Below are 22,970 nucleotides of genomic sequence, written 5' to 3'. Positions count from 1 at the left end.
GAAGTGAAGAGCAATTTAACAGAGAAAGAAGAAAGGGAAAATACACCTGAGGTAAAATATGCATTGTGTACAAGTCACCAAGTAGATAAATTACATGTAAATCACAATAATGCTAAGTAGATTTTGTATTTGTTTTTTGTTTGTTGTCATTGTTGTTGTTATTTGTTTTGTTTTATTTTTTATGACCTTGAATAAGTTTATCAAACTTCCTGATTTGAATTGAAGAGAGATCTGGTTTTTTGAGCTTTGATCTCCAGGGGCAGAAAATATACTGCATCATTTTTTAATCAGAATGTCTGTACAGTTACATTCCTTTTGTGGAAATTTAAGCACATGGAATTTTTTTTTCTCTTTCCAGGTGCTTTAATTAGCTAGGTAAACTGTTTTCTCTGTCTTCTTCTGCTCCTTTGCCCTCTTCTTATCTTAGGTACCAGAGATTCTTGTCTGACTTTGATGAACTCACCGGCTGGATGAAAGAGAAAACAGAACTTATCAATGCAGATGAACTGCCAACAGATGTGGCAGGTGGGGAAGCTCTGCTAGACAGGCATCAACAGCATAAGGTATGGCATGTCTTCCCCAGGACATGTTCCTATTCACAAGTATGTAAATATGTATGTATATAAATGTGTCTACATATATATGTGTGTAGGTATGTATGTACACACACCATATATACATATATATGTTTATACACAAGTATGTAAATATGTATGTATATAAATGTATACATACATACATACACACCATATATATATATTTGTGTATATATATATGTTTACACACAAAGTATTTAAAGAACACCCAAAGAAGAGTCATCATTTTCTTCTAGAGGGACCGAGAAAGTGATCATGAGGGGAAGACAATAAATCAATAAACATTTATTAATGCAGCCACTAAATGCAAGACATTATTAAGCACTGGGCCTACCAAAAAAAAACCACAAAAAAAAAATGAAGCAAAATTTAAGAAAAAGAAAAAGAATAAACATGAAGAAGTACCTGGATTGGGTATTGAAGGCAGCAATGAAGAAGTATGGAAGGTAAGAATCAGCAAGAGGACATCAAGGAATCACCAGTGCCAATATGGCTGGAATTTAGAGTGAAAGGAGTGTAACGGGAAGTAAAATTAGAGCTAGATTGCAAGGGGGATGGGGACAATCTAGATCCTAGGCTAAGAAATCTGGGAAGGATGTAACTATTAGGGGAAGAAATCTATACTTCATCCATTAGAGGGCATCTTAAAGACTTTTAAACAGGAAGGTAATATAGTCAGATCTGTACAGACCCTATGAGATCAGAAGAAATCTTTTTTTTTTAACTTGGGAAAGCCCACAGCTTCAGGCTTGGCCACTCTTCTTTTCCACTTAATTTGTGGCCAAGGATACACTGCCTACAACCTCAGCATTGTTTTGCTGGGGAGAATGATGATGATTCAGATCTTCTATGAGTCACTTTCCTCAAGGAAATAATAAATTGAAGATGAGAACACTCTTTATTATTAATCTTTGAATAACATCAGATATTGTGATCAGCATCTATTTATAACAAAGCTTTATGTGTAATTTGTTAGCATCAAAAAGAGTGAAAAAAAGGTTGAAAATCCTAAGAATGAGCAGCTCTAAGAGCTTGTAGTTACTCTGATCCTGGACTGGCCCTAAAAGTATTAGGGATAGGGGTTTCTAATGAATGACTTTCCTCCTTTGGCTTTCAAATTACTATAATTGTTTTTATAATATCTCTATCCCAATTTGGGCATATTGCTAAGAGATAAGGCTTTGATGGAATGAGACTAGAAATCAGCAAATAATGGTTTGAGGTTCAAATCCAACTCATTGATTGTTTTTGTATAGCTTATGAGCTTTAAAAATCTAAAAGTCATTTTTAGCTAGCAGACCATACAAAATTAAGATTTGATCAACAGATCATACTTTGTCAATTTCTGAACTAGCCAAAAACCAGGATTGGGTCATGGAAAAGTCACATCTATTTCAAGATTTCTTCCTCGCTCCCTTTCTTTCTGCTGAGGCAATTAGGGTTAAGTGACTTGCCCCGGGTCACACAGCTAGGACATGTTAAGTGTCTGAGAACAGATTTCAACTCAGGTCCTCCTGACTTCAGGGCTGATGTTCTATCCCCTGCACTACCTAGCTGCCCTATTTCAAGATTTCTAACAAGATTCCATAGCTTCCTTTGACCACCAGTTTTCTTTGATAGAAAAATCTGAATCCTAACTTCAGCTTAGAAACATTTTGTCTTATAATCACAGCATGAAATTGATTCCTATGAAGACCGATTTCAGTCTGCAGCAGAGACTGGCAAGGATTTGTTGGATGCTGACCATGAGGCCTCTGAAGAAGTTCAGGAAAAGGTAATTTGGACATATTGATCACTAGTAATTTGTTTCCTTATTACCCCCAACAAAGGTAATAAAAGCTTGAAATAAGATAATTTCCAGGAAAACATCTTCCTCTGTGCAATTAATTTATTTTAAAGGTCTCTTCCAGCTTCAAAATTCTCTTATGAGCAAGACTTCATCCAATTGCAAACATGAGAATACCTTTTACCAAACATCTCCAGCAAAAAAATTTCTGCTTTCATTCTCTGATGTGTCGGTTTATTTTTCTAGAATCATCCTCACTTGGTAATTATTAGGTCTTTTGTATGGAGTTAGAAAGAAGTTAGAAAACCCAACACTCTTCTTTATATAAGGCCCCAGAGAGGTAAATTGCCAAAGTCAGCTAAGTAGCACTAGGTGGAACTGGGGCAAGAATCCAAGTGCTTTGATTCCAAATGTTCTGATTTCCATTATCTCATGCTATCCCCTCCCTTCCAATCTTGTCACTCAGTTTGGGGATCCATCTTATTTTGAAGTTTATACCTATTGACTGCAGAAATATGATTCCTGCTGTGACTGCAAATGAGGGAACTCATCTGATTTACGCAGTAAGAGAAAGTTGCTGAGTAAGTTAGCTTAGACAGACAGTTATAATAACATCCAACATTTATGTGGCACTTTAAGGTTTGGGAAGGACCTATGTATGTTATGTCATTGTTCCTCACATTGATTATGTGAGGTATTTGCTATTATTATTCCTATTTCATAAATGGGGTAGTTGAATCTGAGAAAGGTAAAGTGGAGCAAGTAGAGCCCATAAATTGGTCCTTGCAGGTCTTGGTTTTTAGGGTTTTTTCATAATATCACACTGGTCTCACCACCAAGAAACAATTGGGGACTCACTCAGTTGGACAATCATAGATCTTATCTCAACCAGCTCCTTCCTCAATCAACATGCCCTATCCTCCCTCTTTCTCAAAGATGACTTCTCTTAAAAATGATCATGCTGCCCTCTTGGAATTATGGGAGAGACGTCATCACCAGTATGAGCAATGCCTGGACCTGCACCTTTTCTATCGAGATAGCGAACAAGTGGACAGTTGGATGAGCAGACAAGAGGTAATGAGAGAGCACTATCAGCCTATGCTGATCTGGATGGCAGGAGGAGAAGTTCCTAAACTGTCCACTTGGGGGCTATATAGTCCATTTGTGGTATCAGAAGGTATATAATGAAAAAAATCACAAAACACAAAGATCACAAACAGATACAAATGAATACAGTGTTGCAGAACAGACAACATTAAAAAAAAGAAAGCAGAGTCAGGAAGACTTCACATTGCAGGGGGTATTCTGTGATAGATGTGAAAGGAAGCAATATATGTAGATTAGTGAAGGGGATTGAGGTAGAAGGGGTCTCATAACCTTGTGAAATTCCATCTTCTTTAAAGACAGGAAGGCAGGGATGAGTATTTTTTAAGTGGGGAATAGTTAATAAGCCCTCAGCTCCAAAGTCTTTTGGATTTTTTTTTCTTTATTTATTATCTTGGGAGCCTGACTGATCTGAGTACAGAGACTATTATTGGTATCTTCTCTTTAGGCCTTCTTGGAGAATGAGGACTTGGGCAATTCGCTGGGCAGTGTGGAAGCCCTTCTTCAGAAGCACAATGATTTTGAAGAGGCCTTTAATGCCCAAGAAGAGAAGATCACAGTAAGTCTTGGGTCTTGGATTTAGAGTGAGCTTTATGTGGTTAGAGGCCTCCTGATTGATCTTACAGTTTCCAGTCTGACCACTTCCTACACTGTCTCAAATATATGAGATTATAGGTGTTGTCATCATTTTTATGAGGGTGGATTTGTTCTAGAAGAGTTAATCTCATGCCTCCTCTTTCTTACCCTTTCTAGGGTTTTTCTAACTTCAAGTCTAAATCCTTTCTCCTTTTCTTGACTTTAGTAAAGACAGAAAGCAATATTCCTCCATATTCTAGTTAACCATTCTCCATGCATTTGAAGACTAATATATGATTGGCCTTTCACTTTCTCTTCTCTAGTCTGAAGAATAGTTTAAAAAACCCAACAAACAAACTTCAGAATCTTATTTGGATTTCCAAGTTGTGTATATTTAGTCAGCTGTTCATATTTTTTTCCTAGTAGAATGTAAGGTCCTTGGGGATAATGTTTGTATTTCCAATGTTAGCACAAATTTCTAGTGCATACCAGACAATAAATGTTTACTGAATTACATTGAATTGAATTATTTTATCATTTTTTATCCCTGTTTCTCCTCTATTCTACTCAAGTTTTCCTCACTCCATTTAAGCTGTGGAGCCCAGCACTGGCAGTAAGAGTCTAATCAAAGTCTATCTAGATAATTGCAATAGAGTCATAGTTTTAGCTTACTATATATCTTTTAGTTCTTCATAGGATTTTTCTTATTTTTTTAAAAAATTATTTTTAAAGCATCTTAAATATGACAATTATTTTTTGCTTCATGATCAATCTTCTTCAGTCTTTATTTGCCATACTTGCTTCTTTTCATTTATCTTCAGAAACCATAGATTGTATTCACTAATAGTAAGAACAATAATAACAGGTAACATTTATATACTACTTAAGATGTTTCAGGAAGTATATTAAGATCCTTACAATTCTTTTCTTATTTGGATTTCACCATTCTGGGAGGTAAGTACTATTATTATTCCTATTTTACAGATAAAGAAACTGAGGCAAATGTGTGAAATGACTTGTCCAGGGTCCCATAAGTAGTAAGTGTCTAAAGACAGATTTGAACTGAGATCATCTTTACTATAGATCTGGTTTCCTATCCAGTATGCAAGAATTAGTCATCCATTCTGGCTAACTTTCCCATTCCTGATAAAAAGAAGAAATATCTAATTTCTAACCTTTTTTCTCAAGGACACTATGGATTATGTCATCTATTTCTAGAAGGTCTGATCTTTGAAAAGTTTCTTTCCAGAGCACTTGCTTTCCAAGGGGTGTTCTTTAATAACAGCACAATCTGTGTCTTCTGTTCTTGTGGTAATTAAAGAAACTATTCTCTCTCACCAGACAATGGACAAGACAGCGACCAAACTGATCGACAATGACCATTACGATTCAAAGAACATCGCTGAGATCAGGGATAGGGTATGTTTGTGTGTTTCATAGCCATGAGTGGGGTATCTGTCAATTTGCTTTCAGGACCTTAGCTGTGTGGTAAGTACTGTGGTGGCTGGCGTTAACTGGTGTTTTTGCATAGCTCTTGTGGTTTTGCTGATGGCAACATGTCCTCTGTGTTTCCTTTGTAGCTTCTAGCACGGCAAGATGCCCTACGTGCCCGGGCTGCTGCACGATGGAAGCAACTGAAAGATGCCCTACTTCTACAGCAGCTCTACCAAGATTCAGATGATCTGAAGAACTGGATCAACAAGAAGAAAAAAATAGCAGATGATGAGGATTACAGGGTGAGCAGAGAACCTAGTTTCAGATTTCTTCAATAGGCTATTTTTCTTTATCCTGACCCTCCCATTCCTCATCCAGAGTAGAATTTGGAAAATAATGCTTCTATCTGTTTCCTGGACATATTCTTAGATATGTGGCTTCTGTTTTGTCCTTTTGGTCATTTTATACCTCCTATATGTTAGGAGAGTGATGTATGTATTGCTAACATAAGAGATTGGAAGTTGGGACACCACACAGACCAGCTCTACAAATTTCAGAGTTCCAAGACCCTATTTTGCTAACCCATATATTTTATAAACTAGAAAACTGAAGTCCATAGGGAAGAATTTTTTTTGTCTTATCCCTTGATCTCCATGATGTTATACTCTATTATCCTATTCTTACTTCTAACATCTCATTCTTAGTCTCTTCATAAATTCTTCATTCTCTTGCCTCTTAAAAGTAAATATCTCCCAAGGCTCTGTTCTTGGCTAACTATTTACCAATTCTAAGTATAGGACTTTAAAATCTGTTTCTTTAGTTCTCTTTCCAGAGCTTCAGTTCTTCATTTTTAATTGCATGCATAGAAATGTCTACATCTCTATTTGGAGGTCCTATTAATACCTCAAACTTAACATATGAAAGACTAAATTTCTTTCTGTTTTTTTCCTTTTTAATTTTTATGGATATATTTTATTTTTATATAATTTTCATCATATATTCTCTATCTATACCCCCATCCCCAACCCGAATCCCATGGCCTTATAAAAAAAAGAGAGGTGAAAAAAGTAATTCAGCAAAATTATCAAAAATACATTCAAATTTGACAATCTGTGCAATAATATTTCACATTTAAAATCCACAATTTTTCCAAGAAGGAAGAGAAACCCGTTTTCATATATTTTCTTTGGTACTAAGAATGATCAGTATAATTACATACTGTTCAACTTTTTCTAAGTTTGCTATTCTTTTCATTTACATTTATCATTATTACACATCCACTTTGCATTCATTCATATGTCTTTCCATGCTTCTTTGTATTCTTCATATTCACAATTTCTTATGGTACAGAAATATTTCATTACATTCATGTATTACAACTTGTTTAGCCATTCAATCAATGAACCTACCTACCCACCCCATTTTTCTAGTGAATTTATTTATTTTTAATACACATTGTTTTATGAATCATGTTGGGAGAGAAAAATTAGAGCAAAAGGGAAAAACCATGGGAAAGATTAAAAAAAAATAAAACAGAAAAAAGAAGTGAACATAAATATGTTGATTTACTTTCAATCTCCTTAGATCTTTTTCTGGTTGCAGATGGCATTTTCTGTCCAAAGTCTATTGGGATTGCTTTGAATCACTGAATCTCTGAGAAGAACTAAGCCTTTCTTAGTTGATCATTTCACTTTCTTACTATTATTATATACAATGTATTCCTAGTTCTGCTTGTTTGGTTCAGTATTAGTTCATGTAATTTTTCCCAGGCTTCTATACTCAGCTTATTCATCATTTTTTATGAAATAATAGTATTTTATTACCTTCATGTCCCACAGCTTGTTCAGCCATTCACCAACTGATGGGCATCCATTCCTTTTCCAATTCTTTGCTACCACAAAAAGAGCTGCTACAAACATTTTTACACATGTAGGTCCTTTCCCTCTCTTTATGATTTCCTTGGTATTGCGACCCAGCAATGCTGGATTAAAGAGTTTGCAAAATTTTATAACCCTTTAGACATAGTTCCAGATTGCTCTCCAGAATGGTTGGATAATTTCATAAGTCTACCAACAAAGCATTAGTATCCCACTTTTCCCACATCTCCTCCAATATTTATCATTATCTTTTTCTGTCTGTCATCTTAGCCAATCTGAAAGGTGTGAGGTGGTACCTCAGAAGTGTTTTAATTTTCATTTCTCTAATCAATAGTGATCACCCCCTCCCTTTTTGTTGTTGGTGAAACTGTCATCCCCTGATCACTCAGACTCAACAACTCAACTGTCTTTGACTCCTATGTCTCACTTATATCCTCCAATCATGTCTCACTCATGTCCCCCAACCAATCAGGTGTCAAGTCCTATTAATTCATCTATCCACTCCTATTATAAACACTTTACTTCAGGATGTGACCAACTATCACCTAGTGTATTGTGACAACCACACTAACTAGTCTTCTTACCTCTAACCTCCTCTACTATCATCTTTCTAGTGCACACTTCATTTGATGTAATACTGCTTTTATATTTCATCATCATTGTATATTGAGAGATTTCTTTCTTAAGGACCATGTCTTAAACCAAAATCCCTCTGATTCTCATTGACTCATTGACTGGCAAGTGAAGGTCAAGCTTTATTTCATTATTTTTTGGGTGATTAATGACTCAAATTGCATGTAAATAGCAATCATTTTTGCTCTCCCCCTGCCCAGATGTACTTAGTTAGTTAGTTTTTCTTTGTTTGATTATGTGAAAGAGAAGATTCTTTGCTTCAATTACTTAATAGCCCTAATCACTGAATGAGTGCAGTCTCAGTCAAACTGAGACCTGTTGAAAATTATAGCTTAAAAAGGCCAAGGTTTCCCATGGCATCCAGGGCCATCTCCAGTCATCTTGATTTATATTTAGCCTCTGGACCTGCCTCACTTAAATACAATTCATTTGCATATCGTAGCATCACTTCCCTGATGTCTTGGTCCTCTTCAAGAATGAACAACAAGCAACAACCTCTATATTTGTGTATTCATCATTACTCATGTGTAGAGATGAAAGATGCTATTGTGTGGGGCAAGAGGGGCAAATTAGAAAGACACATACAAATAGGCAGTTAGTATGTCCAAACATTGCTCTATTTCTTTGTTAATGTGGCTAAATTTCTCTCTCTCTCTCTCTTTTTCTCTCTCTCTCTCTCATTTTTTGACTTAAAAAAATCACGTATTTATTTGTTTATTTTTAATGCACATTGATTTATAAATCATATTGGGAGACAAAAATCAGAACAAAAGGGAAAAACCACGGGAGAGGAAAAAAAAGAAATGAACAAAGCATATGTTGATTTATATTGAGTCTCCATAGTTCTTTTTCTGTATGCAGATGACATTTTCCATCCAAAGTTTATTAGGATTGCCTTAAATCACTGAACCATTGAGAGGAATCATGTCTTTCATAGCTGATCTTTACACATTCTTGGTGTTACTATATAAAATGTATTTCTGATTCTGCTTATTTTGGTCAGCATCAGTTCATGTAAATCTTTCCAGGCTTTTCAAAAATCAGCTTTTTCCCATCATTTTTTAACAGAACAATAATATTCCATTACTTTCATATACTACAACTTATTCATCTATTCCCCAATTGATAGGCATCTCCTTATTTTTCTATTCTTTGCTATGTGGCTAGATTTTCAAGAAGGATATCCTCTAAGTTCTAAATTTTCTCTTCTGCCTTCATTTCTTCCTCTAACACTGAATTTTGTTTCTGTCTTCCTCTTTCCCCCAGGACTCACAGAACCTAAAGAGCCGAGTTCAAAAGCAGCAAGTGTTTTCAGAAGAGCTGATGAATAATGAGATTCGTCTCAATAACATAAAGAAAACTGGTCAGGAGATGATTGATAACAACCATTATGCTTCTGATAATGTGGCTGCCCGAATTAGTGAGGTCACTGCCCTCTGGAAGGAGCTCCTGGAGGCCACAAAGCAAAAAGGTCAGAAAGACTTCTCAAGACTCACTAATTTTGTTCCTGACCATGATCCTGATCAGGGCCTTTCTACCTATGTTAATATAAATATAAAGGTGCCTCCTGATAATGTCTAGTCTAAAGAATGAGATTTCCTTTTATCCTTTAGTTATTCTTTCCAGTGGCTGCCTTATAGTCAGCAAGTCCTTTTTATAACTTGAATTTTCTGAATGTTCTTGAGTTGACCAGGTCCCATTGCTCAAAAGGGCATAGGAAGCATGTATGTATTGTGATAATTCATTGTTAACTCTAGCAGAGGAACTCTAAGTAGTACTGTCTCTAAAATACAAAGAGCAAAAGAATAACCCTTATTTCTGGAGTCATCCTCCTTTTATATAATCTTCTTATATAAGGACATTACAATGTGACCACCCCACCACCACTACCCCCATGCTATTAAACTACTGTATGGAGTAAGATGATACAGTTCTTATAGCTTGAGTTTTCAAGGAAACTAGGTAGTGTAATGGATCCATTTCCAGCCTTAGAATCAGGGAGATGTAAATTCAAATCCTGAGTAGATGTATGACTGGGGAAGTCACTTAGTTTCTCTTAATCCCAGTTCCTTCATTTGTAAAATAGGGATAACAATCACACTTTTATCATAGGTTTGTTGTGATGATCAAGTGAAATAATATAGGTGAAGAGATTTGCAAATCTTAAAGCTCAATGTGAAGTTAATCATTATTATTAGATATCAGTATTTTTTGTCTAAGCATTTCCATTTATGAATCTCATAGGAAAATATAATGCTTTCCCTCCCTAACTCTACTCCCACTCCCCTGGAATAGTAATGGAGTAACACAATCTTAGAAAAATAAAAGTCCTGCCCAAGGGCACAAGTCTTGCTACTATAAACTCCAGATATCTTTGAAGTTAATATGCACCCATCTTTCTGCTATGTTAGTCCATTTTCTCTTGTTTGTGTTTCTCTGAACTTTTCCTATTCTTGAAGATATTATTCAGCTTCCCATCTTTTCCTTTAATTTATTTTTTTTTCTAGTTTAAATGATTACTAAAACAATCCACATAAATTTTATTTCTGGCTCAGAGCCTAATATGCTATCTACTTTCTCATGATGAGGTTTGTACTTCTGTTCCAACTGGAGAAATTTCCACAGAGCTAAGCTATTAACTGGACTTTTAAAGATTGACATTATACCAAGTGATGTCATATAAAGCAAGATTAGGGATAGGACTTGAAGATTAATTGTTGCTGCTTCCCTCCTGGAACCTAGGCAAGGACTATTCTCTAAGAAAATATATCAATATCCACTGAGCATAGTCTCATACTATCCTCTACCTCCCTTCATTGATCCCATTGTATTCACTTAGCTAGCCAATTACCCATCAACAACATTTAATAAACACCTTGTTTTTCTAACAATTACTTTATTTCCTATGCTGAATGCCTCCTCATTTTGGGCAGACAATGATTTTGAACACTGAAAGGAAATCAGGATAAGAGAAGGAGTTAAAATGTTTGTCCTTGGGGCATTCCTAGTCATATAGGACAGAAATAATAAATACATAGGATGAAAATGACAGCAAAGACCATTATTTTGGCCAGGATGTGTCAGATAAGTTTGAATGAACCAAATCTTTGTCTAACTGTCATTGGTATGTTTCTCTGATATCATCAGTTGCCAGCTCTTCAGGCTAGCTGTTCCCACAATTCTAGAAAGAAACAGCTATTGTCACACCTACTATGCTGCTTCCTTAAGGTACACAGATACAAGCACATCGTTTAGATATCCACTCTAGCAGAAAGAACTATTCAGTGTTTACAGACATTCACACATTATTAGGAAATCAGAACATCTTCAAATTCCAAATTTGGATGGTACAGTCAATCAGCCAACAAGTATCTTTTAAACACTTATTATGTGTCAGGCATTGTGTTAATCATTGAAAATTCAGGGGAACAAATCAATCTTTTTAAAGAGTCTAAGTATGATACTCCAGGTACAAGTCTTCTGTGACTCATCACTGCCTTAATGTTTAAATTGTTTCATATAGTAGTCACGATCCTACACAGTCTCACCTAACTGTCCAGCCTATTTTTTTTTTCAATAGTCCTAATGAGTTACTATATCTCTTTGTCGGTTTCATTTTTCTTATCTGCAAAACAAGAGTGTTGGACTCTTGTATTAGGTTGTTTGTTTCTTAAAAAGAGGACCTGTATCTGATTCATGTATCTTTGTAGGTATTTAATAAATATTCATTTGAATTCTATTTTTTTTTCTATTTTGACTGCCCTGCAAACTTTGCTTGTTTCCAATCTCTATTTCTGCTAGATATTTCATTTTCTACTATTTGTGTTTTGATTTTTGTTTTGGCTTGATTTTGGCTTTTTTGTTCAAAGGGGAAAAATTCAATCCGCTTATGTAGAATTTTCCTACAGTTTAGTTAAGAAGCATACCCCTTAATAAATCTGTTAAAATTTAACTGTTCTTTGTACATCAACTTATGTTTATGTAGATATTAGTATGGGTACAAGTATGTACCTGTGCAAAATATCCAACTGTAGGAATAAATATTTTGTGCTTAAATCCAGTTTTTTATCTTTAGAAATAATTTATTTCTTTTTAAATTGTAAGAAATCTTTTTATAATAATAAAACTTTATTTAAAAGAGCTACATATTGGGAAATATCTTGTACCCTGTACATTAGTGTTAATAATTCCAATAAAAGGTCATATGTATTGCTTTGAACAAAAAAATAAATTCCTTCTGGGAATATTACCAATTAAAAAAAATGAAGAAAGAAAATTCAGGGGAAAAAAAAGCAATATTCTATGCTCTCAAGGAATTCACAATGGAAGTATATGACAGAGATGTTCAAATAAACATTATGTTGTTTCAAATTGTAGTAATTTTGAATTCACTAACAACCTCTTAATATTGAGTCCTCCATAAAATTACCCAGTGATCATCATTACTTCCATTAAGCAGGATGACCTTATTGGCTGTCACGTTTAGCATATTTGTGTGTTACTTCTTATGCTGACTTGGATAGCTGTCACTAGTCTCTGTCTGCTAGACTACTAACAAACAATTGAGAAAGACTCAGAAGAGTGAGTTCAGTAGCTGAAATTAGTCTGGCTGCAATAGGAGAGATAAATGTTGAGCATACAGCTAGAGGAGAGATCATTATCCAAAGGGTTTTGTCATAGATTGTGGAATTTATACCTGGCTATGATCTTAGAGATCTTGGTCCAACTCTCTTCATTTATAGATGAGAAATCGGAGAGAAAACTTTCTGAAAGGCAGCTATGTGAGACAGACTTTAGTAGGAAGGGTAGGATAATTACAAAAGAAGAGAAGCTATCCCAGGTTGAAGAATTATTACAATCAAGACTAAGAGTAAATGAACAAAGGCCTATCAGCCAAAACTAAAGTAGGAAAAAAAATTGGAATGCTACAGCTGAATTTAATAGCCAGTTGATAATATTATAGCCTTTAGGAAGAGACTAATCCTGAAAGCAAAGCCAGTTCTATTGGCTACAACTTCCATAGAATAAAAAGGGACCTAATCATTACCATGAGAGTTCCTCTCCAACTTTCCTGTGTCTGTTAAGCATTGAGGGAATGAGATTCAAATTTGGTTTAATAAAAACCCATCACAGAAAAAAGTAAATAAGCATTTATTCAGCACCTTCTATCATTGAGAAAATGGAGCTCGTGATCACAAAACCAGTGAGTGTCTGAGATGGGATTTGATAGGTCTTCTTAACTCTAGGACCAGCAATCCATCCTTTTTGCTACCATAAGGTAAGTCTTTTCTTAGGCCTAGTACTGAGTCTCGTGTCTCCCCACAGGAGCCCTGCTGCATGAAGCCAACAAGCAGCTACAGTTTGAACAGAGTGTGGAAGACTTAGCACGCTGGCTAGAGGAAGCAGAAGGTCAGGTTACCTCTGAGGATTATGGGAAAGGCCTGGCTGATGTCCAGAATCTCCTTAGGAAACATGGAGTCTTAGAGACCGGTGTGGATGCTCATCAGGTACTTAATGCTTTATCTATTGGAGTCTATTGAGGGTGGAGCTCATTTGGGATTGATTGTCTTTTGGCCTTTTTTGTATCCCCAGAATTTAGCACAGTGCTTGACACATTGCAGGTATTTAAATAATGTTTGTTGATTGATTGTTTGAGCACTCATTAGAAAGTAAGGAAATTCTTGCAAAGAGTAGAGATCAAACATCAATAGATCCCCTTCTAATCTGTATAACCATTAGAAACAAAATAATTATTGTATTATTTCTCAGGGTAAAAAAAAAGAAAGAATGTGGGAGGGCACCCAAATGTATTGGTAAGAGCAACCCAAGTCTTCAGGCAGAATACTGGGTTTCTATTTCCAATTTCACTAACTAGCCATGTCACTTTGGGCACATGAATAAACCTCTCTGTATTTTAATTTCTTTATCAATATGCAAATAACCTAATTCAAGGACTTTTATGAGTCATTTTATGAGTAAAGTGTGATAATTTAGTCCTTAAAGTGTTATAGAAATGTGAATTATATTTATAATGTGATAGACAGGACATAGGTACAGTCTATAGACCTAAAGAGGGAGAGATTCTCATCTATAATTTGAGTGGGAAAAACCTCTAGATATCAGAGCAGGAAAGCATTAAGAGAGATCTAGCCATATAAAGTAAGTCTGAGTAGGTTTCCAGTAGGTGCAGAAAAGAAGAAAACTTTGGATAAAGGAAAGGAACTGTTTTTGTGATGGAAGGGGGATATAGGGAAAGAGGCAAATCAAGAACTTATAAATAACTTAGGTAAAGATTGTGAGATGCAAAAACTGAATCTACATGCAGAATTTCCTGTCTGGTAGGAATCCTAGCCAAAGTATTCCATTTTGAAATAATCAGAATGAGAGGCATTAGGAGGAGAATTATATATTGAAAATACATATCTATTTCTGAATTGTGATGGACATATGTATTTTATATATTATGTATATTTATATATATGTATATTATATATTATGAAATTTGCATACTCTGTGTCATTTGAGCCTCACAGCAACACTGTGAAGAAGAGACTGAAGGTATTATCCTTTCTCTCTAAATGAGGGGACTGAGTTTGAGAGAGGTTATAAAATTAGTAAATGTCATGTGAAGGATTTGACCCCAGGTTTTCCTGACCCCAAGCTAAGTACTCTATTAAGTATAACATATTGTCCACATCAAATAATTAACTGGGAATCACCATTAAATTATAAGCTGAGAGAAAGGTTAAAAACAGTATGTCAAAGCTCTGTCCTCAAGAGAGCAATAGTAGATGGAAGATCAGGTTGACCTATACTTCTATATGTGGAGCTTGCATAATAACTGGCTGGGCATATATATCCATTAATTGCTTGTTTCACACCATCTAAGCACCTCTCTAAGTCTATAAGTGGTAGAGAAAGATCAGTTGTTATTCAGGTATTTTTCAGTACTGTTGGACTCTTCATGATACCATTTGGGATTTTCTTTTCAAAGATACTGCAGTTGTGTGAAACCCAAATAGAAAAGGATTTTTAGTATATTTTGACTCAGAAAACCTCAAATTAACATTGTTTTTATAGCATAGTTATTTAGAGTAAGAAAAGTACCTTAGGATTTAGAAGGTTCAAAATGTTTATGACAGTCCTTAGGACTGAGGTAGATAAAATTGCATGAGGCTGGAGGGGGGGGGGGGCGGGCGGGGGAATTATGTATATTTTACAGATGAGAAAATGAACTCAGAGAGTTTAAGCATAGCCATATAGCTATATATGTCATTAAGTGTCAGAAATGGGATTTGAATCGAAGTTTTTCCTGATACCAAGTTCATCTTCCTTTCCATTCATCCATCTTTATTTTTATTTCCATGTACCCATACCCAATGGCTTCCATTCTCCTTTTGGGTTGTGTTTAGAAGGTCACTATTACATTAGATTTCTAATTTTTCCAGTTTAGCTTTTGAGCAAGCCAGTTTACATTAGCTTCTTCCTTTGGAAAATTCTCATCTTTTCCTTTAGAATAGATGATTTCTAGATGTCTTTTTACCCTACCTCTCTATAATCATATTGTGTGGGATGGGTGCAAGACCTCCTTTCCCAAATAAACTTATCAGAGGCATCTTCAGGTACAAAGAGAAAGCATTTATTTAATCCCTGCAGGAAGAAGCCCAGATATACCTGGGAGCCATCCCAACTCCCACCACGTGCTCCTGGAACCTGGCCAGCTTCTGCCTGGTCCAGGATTTAAAAGCAAAATATCTGAGCCTTCTCATCGGATAGCCTAAAAGGATGTAATCATCCTTGATCAATGGTCACCAATGTTGGCTGCCTCCCATAGGTCACTGCCACTTCTTGCAAGTCCACTAATTTCCTGTATCCCAGGGTTCAAAATCCATCCCTCCAGAGATCTTATATCCCCCTCCCCCCAGGGTCTCAGCTCTGAGAATAGGGATAATGTGACTCAATACTGAGAAATACTTCATCCAATCAGTCCCATTCAATATGAATTTGAGGTAGAACATTGAGAAGAATCTTATTAGAATTCTCTAGAACTAAGAGAAATGTTGCCTTGCCTGACATATAAGTCCTGATCTTCTCTTGGGAATGTCTCCAATGACTGTGGTAAAGAAACAACTGCATATTCTTTTTCACTATTAGGACCAAGTAGACACAATCACAGACCTGGCTACCTATTTTGAGGAGGTGGGGCATCCTGATGCTGGAGAAATGAAATCAAGGCAGGAGTCACTGGTGTCACGTTATGATGCCCTGAAGGAACCACTGACCAATAGGAAAAGGAAGCTCATTGACCTTTTGCTACTGCAACAGATCTGTCGGGACACAGAGGATGAGGAGGCTTGGATCCAAGAGACTGAGCCTTCTGCAGCCTCCACTCATCTTGGTTAGTACACACTGAGCCAGAAGCTCCCAGGATTTCCTTCCTACAGGAGGAAGACAATGGTATTTTTGTTTTTCATTAACTATGGGATGGGTGTTTGAGAGTAAAGGAAAAGACTAGGAGGAAGAGCTTTTTAAAGTCACATGCATAGAAATGAAAGCAGATATGAAGAAAATGAACTTGGGAATGACAAAGGACCCCTTATCTCGTACATATTAACTTTATGGGAATTTGCTTCTTCCTATTGGGGAAGTTTGCCCAGTCTAAATGAAGTCTACCTCCAGGGTTTGAGTCTGCCACAAATCTGGCTAATTCTCATGGTGTCAGGATATTAGGAGGAATTATATAATATTATCATACTGCAGTTCTCTCTTCCTTTTGCTTAGTGATAATGGAAAAGAGTGCTAATCAGGGCTAGAGTTTAAGTTCTTTTTAGGGGAATGCTCTGTAAGCTATATAATTTGCAGGGCATTAAATGGGATATAGAACGTGGGAGATGCAGAGGATGGATAAGCCAGGATCTATGCTTTGGGGGAACTCTTTCTAAGGTAGCGGTGTGATGATTACAGATTTTAAATCAGGAGAATTAGTTTTGACTCCCAGTTCTCCCATTTATAAATTGCATGTCTATACAAGTCACTCCATGTGTTTAGACCTCAGTTTCCTAATATGTTAAATGTAGATTATATACATTAGCTATAAATGTCATGGGGTAAAATGTGGATTTAAGTCCTGGGACAATGGAGTTTTAGTGACTATATAGGATTATATTTGAAGACTGAACCTTCTGTAGCCTCCACCCATCTTATTTCATATACATTGAGCTGGAGGCTCCTAGAATTTCTTTATCACTGGAGAAAAGCAGTAGTATTTTTGTCATTTTTAAAATTTTGAAGGATATACGAGCTTATGTGGAGAAAAACAGGCAGGAAATCCTGGATAAGAGAAAGCTTGCAGACAAGAGAGAGTAAAGCTTGAGTAGGAATAAATCTGGTAGGTTTACTTGATTGGAGCCAGAAAGTCAAAACCAAGAGGGTCATAAGAAATGAGGCACATAATATGGGACTAAGAATGAGTTAATGGAAGCACATTGAGAAGTTATCTTATCCTCAGGCTGATAGAGAGGATGAATGATAAATGCTCACTTTTCTTTTTTGAAATAATTAATGTAAGTCTTGAGAATTAGAGGAAAAAGACTAAATGAAATTGGATGATGCCCTTCCAGATTGATGCATAAGTTCCCAGCATACCTAGCCATCAGATAGAGGTTTTTTGGGGATGAAGTTTTAGCCCCAGGAGTTAAAGAGTGAATGGAATTCTGAATCAAGTACAAATGTTCTTCTTTCTACCAGATGCAACGACTTGAAGATTTGTCAATCAGGATTCTAAGAACCATTTTTTTTTCATTTTAGGAAAGGACCTAATTGCTTCTCAGAATCTGCTGAATAGGCACCAGGTTATCCTGGCTGACATTGCCAGTCATGAACCCAGAATTCGTGTCATCACGGAGAGAGGAAACAAAATGATAGAAGAAGGTATGGAGATGGAGGCTAGACACATCCCTCAGTCAACTTTGTATGTCAGAATTAGGAGAACCCTTAGAAGTTGTTGAGCTAATTTCCTGTCCTAATATATGCTCCTGGACAGTGTATTAGATAAAACTCTGGATCTTGTCAGAAGACAAGTCATTTAAACTCTGTCTGCCTCAGTTTCCTCAATCCAAAATGGGCATCACTTACCTTCTAAGGCCATTGTGAAGATAAAATGAGTTAATATTTGTAAAACTCTTGGTACAATGTCTTTACATAGTAGGTACTTTAAATATGTTTCTTTTCCCTCCTCACTCCAACATAAAAATCTCTTCTACTGTATCCACACATTGGTCTCATCTAACCTCTAAAGTATTTTTCTCAGTGAATAATTCATTCTATTGTAATCCAACATCAATTATTTAAAGGTTTTTTTTTCCCCCTGTCACATTTTTTTTCTACTTATAGCTCCAAATGTATAAAAGTGGTCTCAGAAACCATTTAGGTTTATGTAGAACCTCTAAGTTCTGTCCTTTAAAGCAAGGAATAGGAGAGAATAGCTCTACTCCCTTATTCATCAACTAACATGAACTCATGTATTTGAACTCAGCTATTATATCTCCCTCCTCTTCTTTAGATGAAACATTTCATTTTCATTTAAATTTCACAAGATATAGATTTTGGATTTGTTAACTATCCTGGTCATCCTCCTCTGAGTAATTTGTCAGTGTTCTTCTTAAAATGCCTATCCCAGAATTGAACCTGATATTCCACATATGGTCTGACATACATATTAGAGCAGTTATTTCTATCCATAACTGAGTCAGTAGGCCATATTTGCCAATGTCCAAGAGGTCAAGTTTTCCCAAAAGCTTTTGACAAAATGCCTAGTGATTCCAGTCTGATAAGATGACATGATTATTCTTACAGTTCTCTCATGATTACTTTTCTAGGGTCCTTCTAGACTTTGTGAGGCTCAATCATACCTAGCTATTCTTGAACCTTAGCACCATAACTTATGGAATCCTTTGAATAAATACCAGCTCTGCCCTACAACCCAAAGACCACTTATGCCACTTGGTTTTTACATAATAGGTGATCTCTTTATACTTAGTTTATTTACTCTTAGAGATACTGTAGGAATATCTGTATAGTGGGGAAAAGAGTCATTAAACATTTCCTATACCCTGCTTTACAGGGCACTTTGCTGCAGATGATGTAGCCTCTAGGATAAAGAGTCTGAATGAAAACATGAAGTCCCTTCAGGCCCGGGCTGCCCAGCGACAGCGTGGTCTGGAGGACAACGTGCAGTTCCAGCAGTACCTTGCAGATTTACATGAAGCAGAGGCCTGGATCCGTGAAAAGGAGCCCATTGTGGACAACACAAACTATGGGGCTGATGAGGAAACTGCTGGGGTAGGTTGGAACGAGGGTCCAGGAAATCCCAACCTGATGGAACCTATCTCCTTGGATGGGTCATTCAGTGCTTAAGTATTCTAAAGAATTTAATGCATAAGTAGTGGAAAGAACAATAGATGTGGGTTGCACATGTCTCTGTATACTTCTATCCATATAATCTTAGGCAGGAGTATGCTGGTAATTGTTTAACACTTGGCTCCCTAGAAAAATATAATGTATATAAGACACACTTTGAGATTTAATCTGAATTATTAACGTTTCCTCCTTCACTTAAAAACAGACAAGCAAAGAAGCAATAAATTGGACCCTGATAAATAGTATTTGCTTGCACTAAAAATTTAACAATAGGTTCTATGAGCTGGTTCCAGCTGGCTCCAGCACACTCCCATTTCTAGGCCTCTGTTTTCTCATTTGGACTTAATCTAGGTATTTCTAAGATTTCTTCAGTTGTTTCTTCGTTGATTCTTTGGAGATCCTGGAAGAATCTACTTTGGCCTTACATATTTGGAATCCCTTGGAATTGATAGGATCTTACAGTGGGCCCTCAAATTGATATACTCTCCCAAAGAATCCTTGTTTTTGTCCAAAGATTGATAAAATTACTTGGTTGAGAGCATGCCATACTGAAAATTTAAAAGGCCCTGAGTTTCAGGAGAATTGTGTTTGTTGCTTGTTTTTTGTTTGAGAGACAGTGTGTATATAGTAGGTAGGGCATTGGATTTGGTGTCCTAGGCTCAGAGCCTATCTTAGATATTTATTTGTTGGGTGATGCTGGGCAAATCACACAATGTGTCTGCCTCAGTTTCTTCATCTGTAAAATGAGGGGTTTGAATTTATATGCCTTTGAGATCTCTTCTAGCTTTACACTGATATACAATCATAAAGATTCCTAGTATCTTTGAGAGCTAGGGGACAGCTAAGACAGCCTAGTGGATAGCTTGCTAATTCTGGAGTCAGGGGATCTGAGTTCAAATCCAGCCTTGGCTATGTGGCTGTAGGCTAGTAATTTAATCCTGATTGCCTACTTAAAAAAAAAAAAAAAAAAGGATTTCTTCATATAAAATGGAACATAACTATCACGGTTTCATCCTAAAGTCCCCAGGTTATTCCTAAAGTTCTCTGATGCTACCCAAGGGTTCAGAGTGTAGACAGCTATCTAAAAGATTATATGCGTTTAAAATAAAACCAGCCTGAAATAGAAGAAGACAAACAACAGGGTCACCTTTTTATCACTGAGCAAAGATTTGGGTTTAATCCCACTTCTTACAGTGAATCTGGATAATTCACTTCACCTCTCTGAGACCATTTCCTTTTCTGTCAGATGGGGGAAATATTTGTTGGCCTATCTATTTGGGTAGTTGTCAGAAAAGTATTTTGTAATCTTTTCACTAATAGATCTCCTCTAAGGGGTCAATACAATACTTTGAAAAGGGCACAAGTTCTGGAGGTCAGATGACCTGAATTCAAATGTTTGATACTTCCTACCTGTGTAACTTTGGACAAGTCACTTTGAGACTTCTTGGTTCATCCTTCTGTCCATTAAAGGGGTTGGATTGTAAAAATCCAGATTTATTTCTCTTTATCTTATTTTTAAAGTGATAAGAAAAAACAAACAAACAAACAAACTTTTAGCTCCCTTCTAGTTCTAGAAATCTACAATTCTATGTATTGTGGAGATTAAAATTATTCCACCTAAAATAAGAGAGGCTGAGTTAGAGATCTCAGTCAATGACACTTAATGAGAGGGTCTATGGTCCCCTCTGATAAAATGGACTTCAAATCTTCCCCATGATCTGAGATGCCTCCTCCTTCTAGGACCCTATTTTTATAGGGCTAGATGTGCTATACCAAATCCAGAATAATTCTACTGAAGAAGAAAAATAATGTCAGTAAGCGTCACAAATTGGGTGAACAAGGAATATCTCCACATAAGATGAACAACTTCTTATTTTGGGTAGGAGGAAATGGTACAAGCTCAAACAGTCAAGGACCAAAGTGCTCCTATTGGGCAAGCAATTTGTTCAGAAGTAAATATATATATATATATATATATATATATATATATATATATATATTTGAGAGGACTTTCCCTGTAGTTGTGATCTCTGCCATGTTGGACTTTGTCAAAGTTGTCAGGAAAATAAGGCTGGTAGGCCTTAAATTAATTAATTAATTTCCTATAGTTCAGCAAGTGAATTTAGAATCTGCAGCTCACCGCTCTGTAGCCTTACATACTGAACTTTTATATGATTCTATCAAATTGATTAATACTGAATGAAATAGAGTAGGGGTTCAAAATGAATTAATTCTCTTTTATCATTTTGATGAAGTCCGTATATTTCTTTTAATATACTCAGACTGGAGAGAATGTATTGAAATGGCTATTTATAAGTCTGAATCATATATTGGGGATTATGATGAAGTTAGAATTAGAAATTAGGTTTACCAAACTGGATTAAAAGATGTAGTTCAAAAATGAGTTGGCCAAGCTTTAGCATTTAGAAAGACAAATTTAGAATTGGAAGGGGCATATGAGACCTTCTCATCCAACCTCTTTATTTTACAGATTAAAAACAAAACAAAACAAAAATCAACTAATGTTGAAATAAACTAAATGCTTTGTCCAGGCTCATATAACCAGAAAAGACCAGGTTCTCTGACTCTAAATCTAGCATTCCTTCCCTCATATCCCACTACATCATGAATTTGAATTGTGCTTTCTTAAAGCCTTAAAAGTTTTTAGTTTTAAATATTTAAATATATGTTGAGCCACTAGATGGTGTTATAGTGCACAAAGTGCTGAGCTGGGAGTCAGGGAGACATTTCCTGTGTTCAAATTTGACCTCAAACACTTAAGTAGCTGTGTGACCCTAAGCAAACCACTTTAACCTGTTTCCTTCATTTCCTCATCTGTAATATGAGCAGGAGAAGAAAATCATAAACCACTTCAATATTTCTGCCAATCAAATCCCACATAATTGAATGAACTGAACAGCAATAAAAAAAAATAAATCTATATACAAGTAACGGTATATTAATTTTAAATAAATAGCTTTAAAGTGTTTGAGACAATTTACATATATTATTTTATATGTACCTTCACAGTGAATCTGTGAGGTAGGTGCCATTATTGTTGCTATTTAGTCATTCTAGTACTGTTTGGCTTGTCCTGAGATCTATGGGATTTTCTTTGCAAAGCTACCAAAATGTTTTTCCATTTTCTTTTCCAGTGGCTAAAAGAGTGACTTTCCCAGGATCACACAGATAAGAAATATCTAAGGTCAAATTTGAACTTGGTTCTTCTTGACTTCAGGACTAGTGCTCTATCCACTGCATCACCTACCTGCCCCCAGGTGCTCTAAGTACCACCTTTTATAGATAAGGCTAGGAGAAGGAAATGATTTGCACTTAGTATCATGAATTATAAGAGTATAGAGAGATGATATGAATTTAGGTCAAGTTAAATCTAGGACTATCTCAAGTATACTACCTATCTCTGCTTCTGGGAAGTATGTCTGCTCCTACTATATCACAGATGCAGCTATGGAAGAGATTCTAAGAGTCGTTGAATCCAACTAATGTTTTTTACAGAAGGAGAAATGAAGGCCAAGGTCTCTTAGG

At 36.0% G+C, this 22,970-nt stretch overlaps 1 protein-coding gene across 2 annotated transcripts in view; it reads left to right on the top strand.

Annotated features, from left to right (window-relative positions):
* Positions 1-22,970, top strand: part of SPTA1 (spectrin alpha, erythrocytic 1) — a 112,483-nt gene that overhangs the window by 12,880 nt on the left and 76,633 nt on the right. For both annotated transcript variants that reach the window (XM_074262250.1, XM_074262251.1), the window contains exons 9-19: positions 428-563; positions 2,269-2,370; positions 3,319-3,456; positions 3,935-4,045; positions 5,404-5,481; positions 5,643-5,798; positions 9,273-9,477; positions 13,332-13,513; positions 16,161-16,404; positions 17,814-17,936; positions 19,129-19,346. In XM_074262250.1, the coding sequence (XP_074118351.1) occupies positions 428-563; positions 2,269-2,370; positions 3,319-3,456; positions 3,935-4,045; positions 5,404-5,481; positions 5,643-5,798; positions 9,273-9,477; positions 13,332-13,513; positions 16,161-16,404; positions 17,814-17,936; positions 19,129-19,346 (1,693 nt within the window). The remainder of the gene's footprint in view (positions 1-427; positions 564-2,268; positions 2,371-3,318; positions 3,457-3,934; positions 4,046-5,403; positions 5,482-5,642; positions 5,799-9,272; positions 9,478-13,331; positions 13,514-16,160; positions 16,405-17,813; positions 17,937-19,128; positions 19,347-22,970) is intronic.

This window comes from Sminthopsis crassicaudata, chromosome 4, assembly GCF_048593235.1.
Source record: "Sminthopsis crassicaudata isolate SCR6 chromosome 4, ASM4859323v1, whole genome shotgun sequence".
Lineage (NCBI taxonomy): Eukaryota > Metazoa > Chordata > Mammalia > Dasyuromorphia > Dasyuridae > Sminthopsis > Sminthopsis crassicaudata.
Note: the sequence above shows the minus strand (reverse complement) of the source record. Positions and strands in the feature narration are given on the sequence as shown.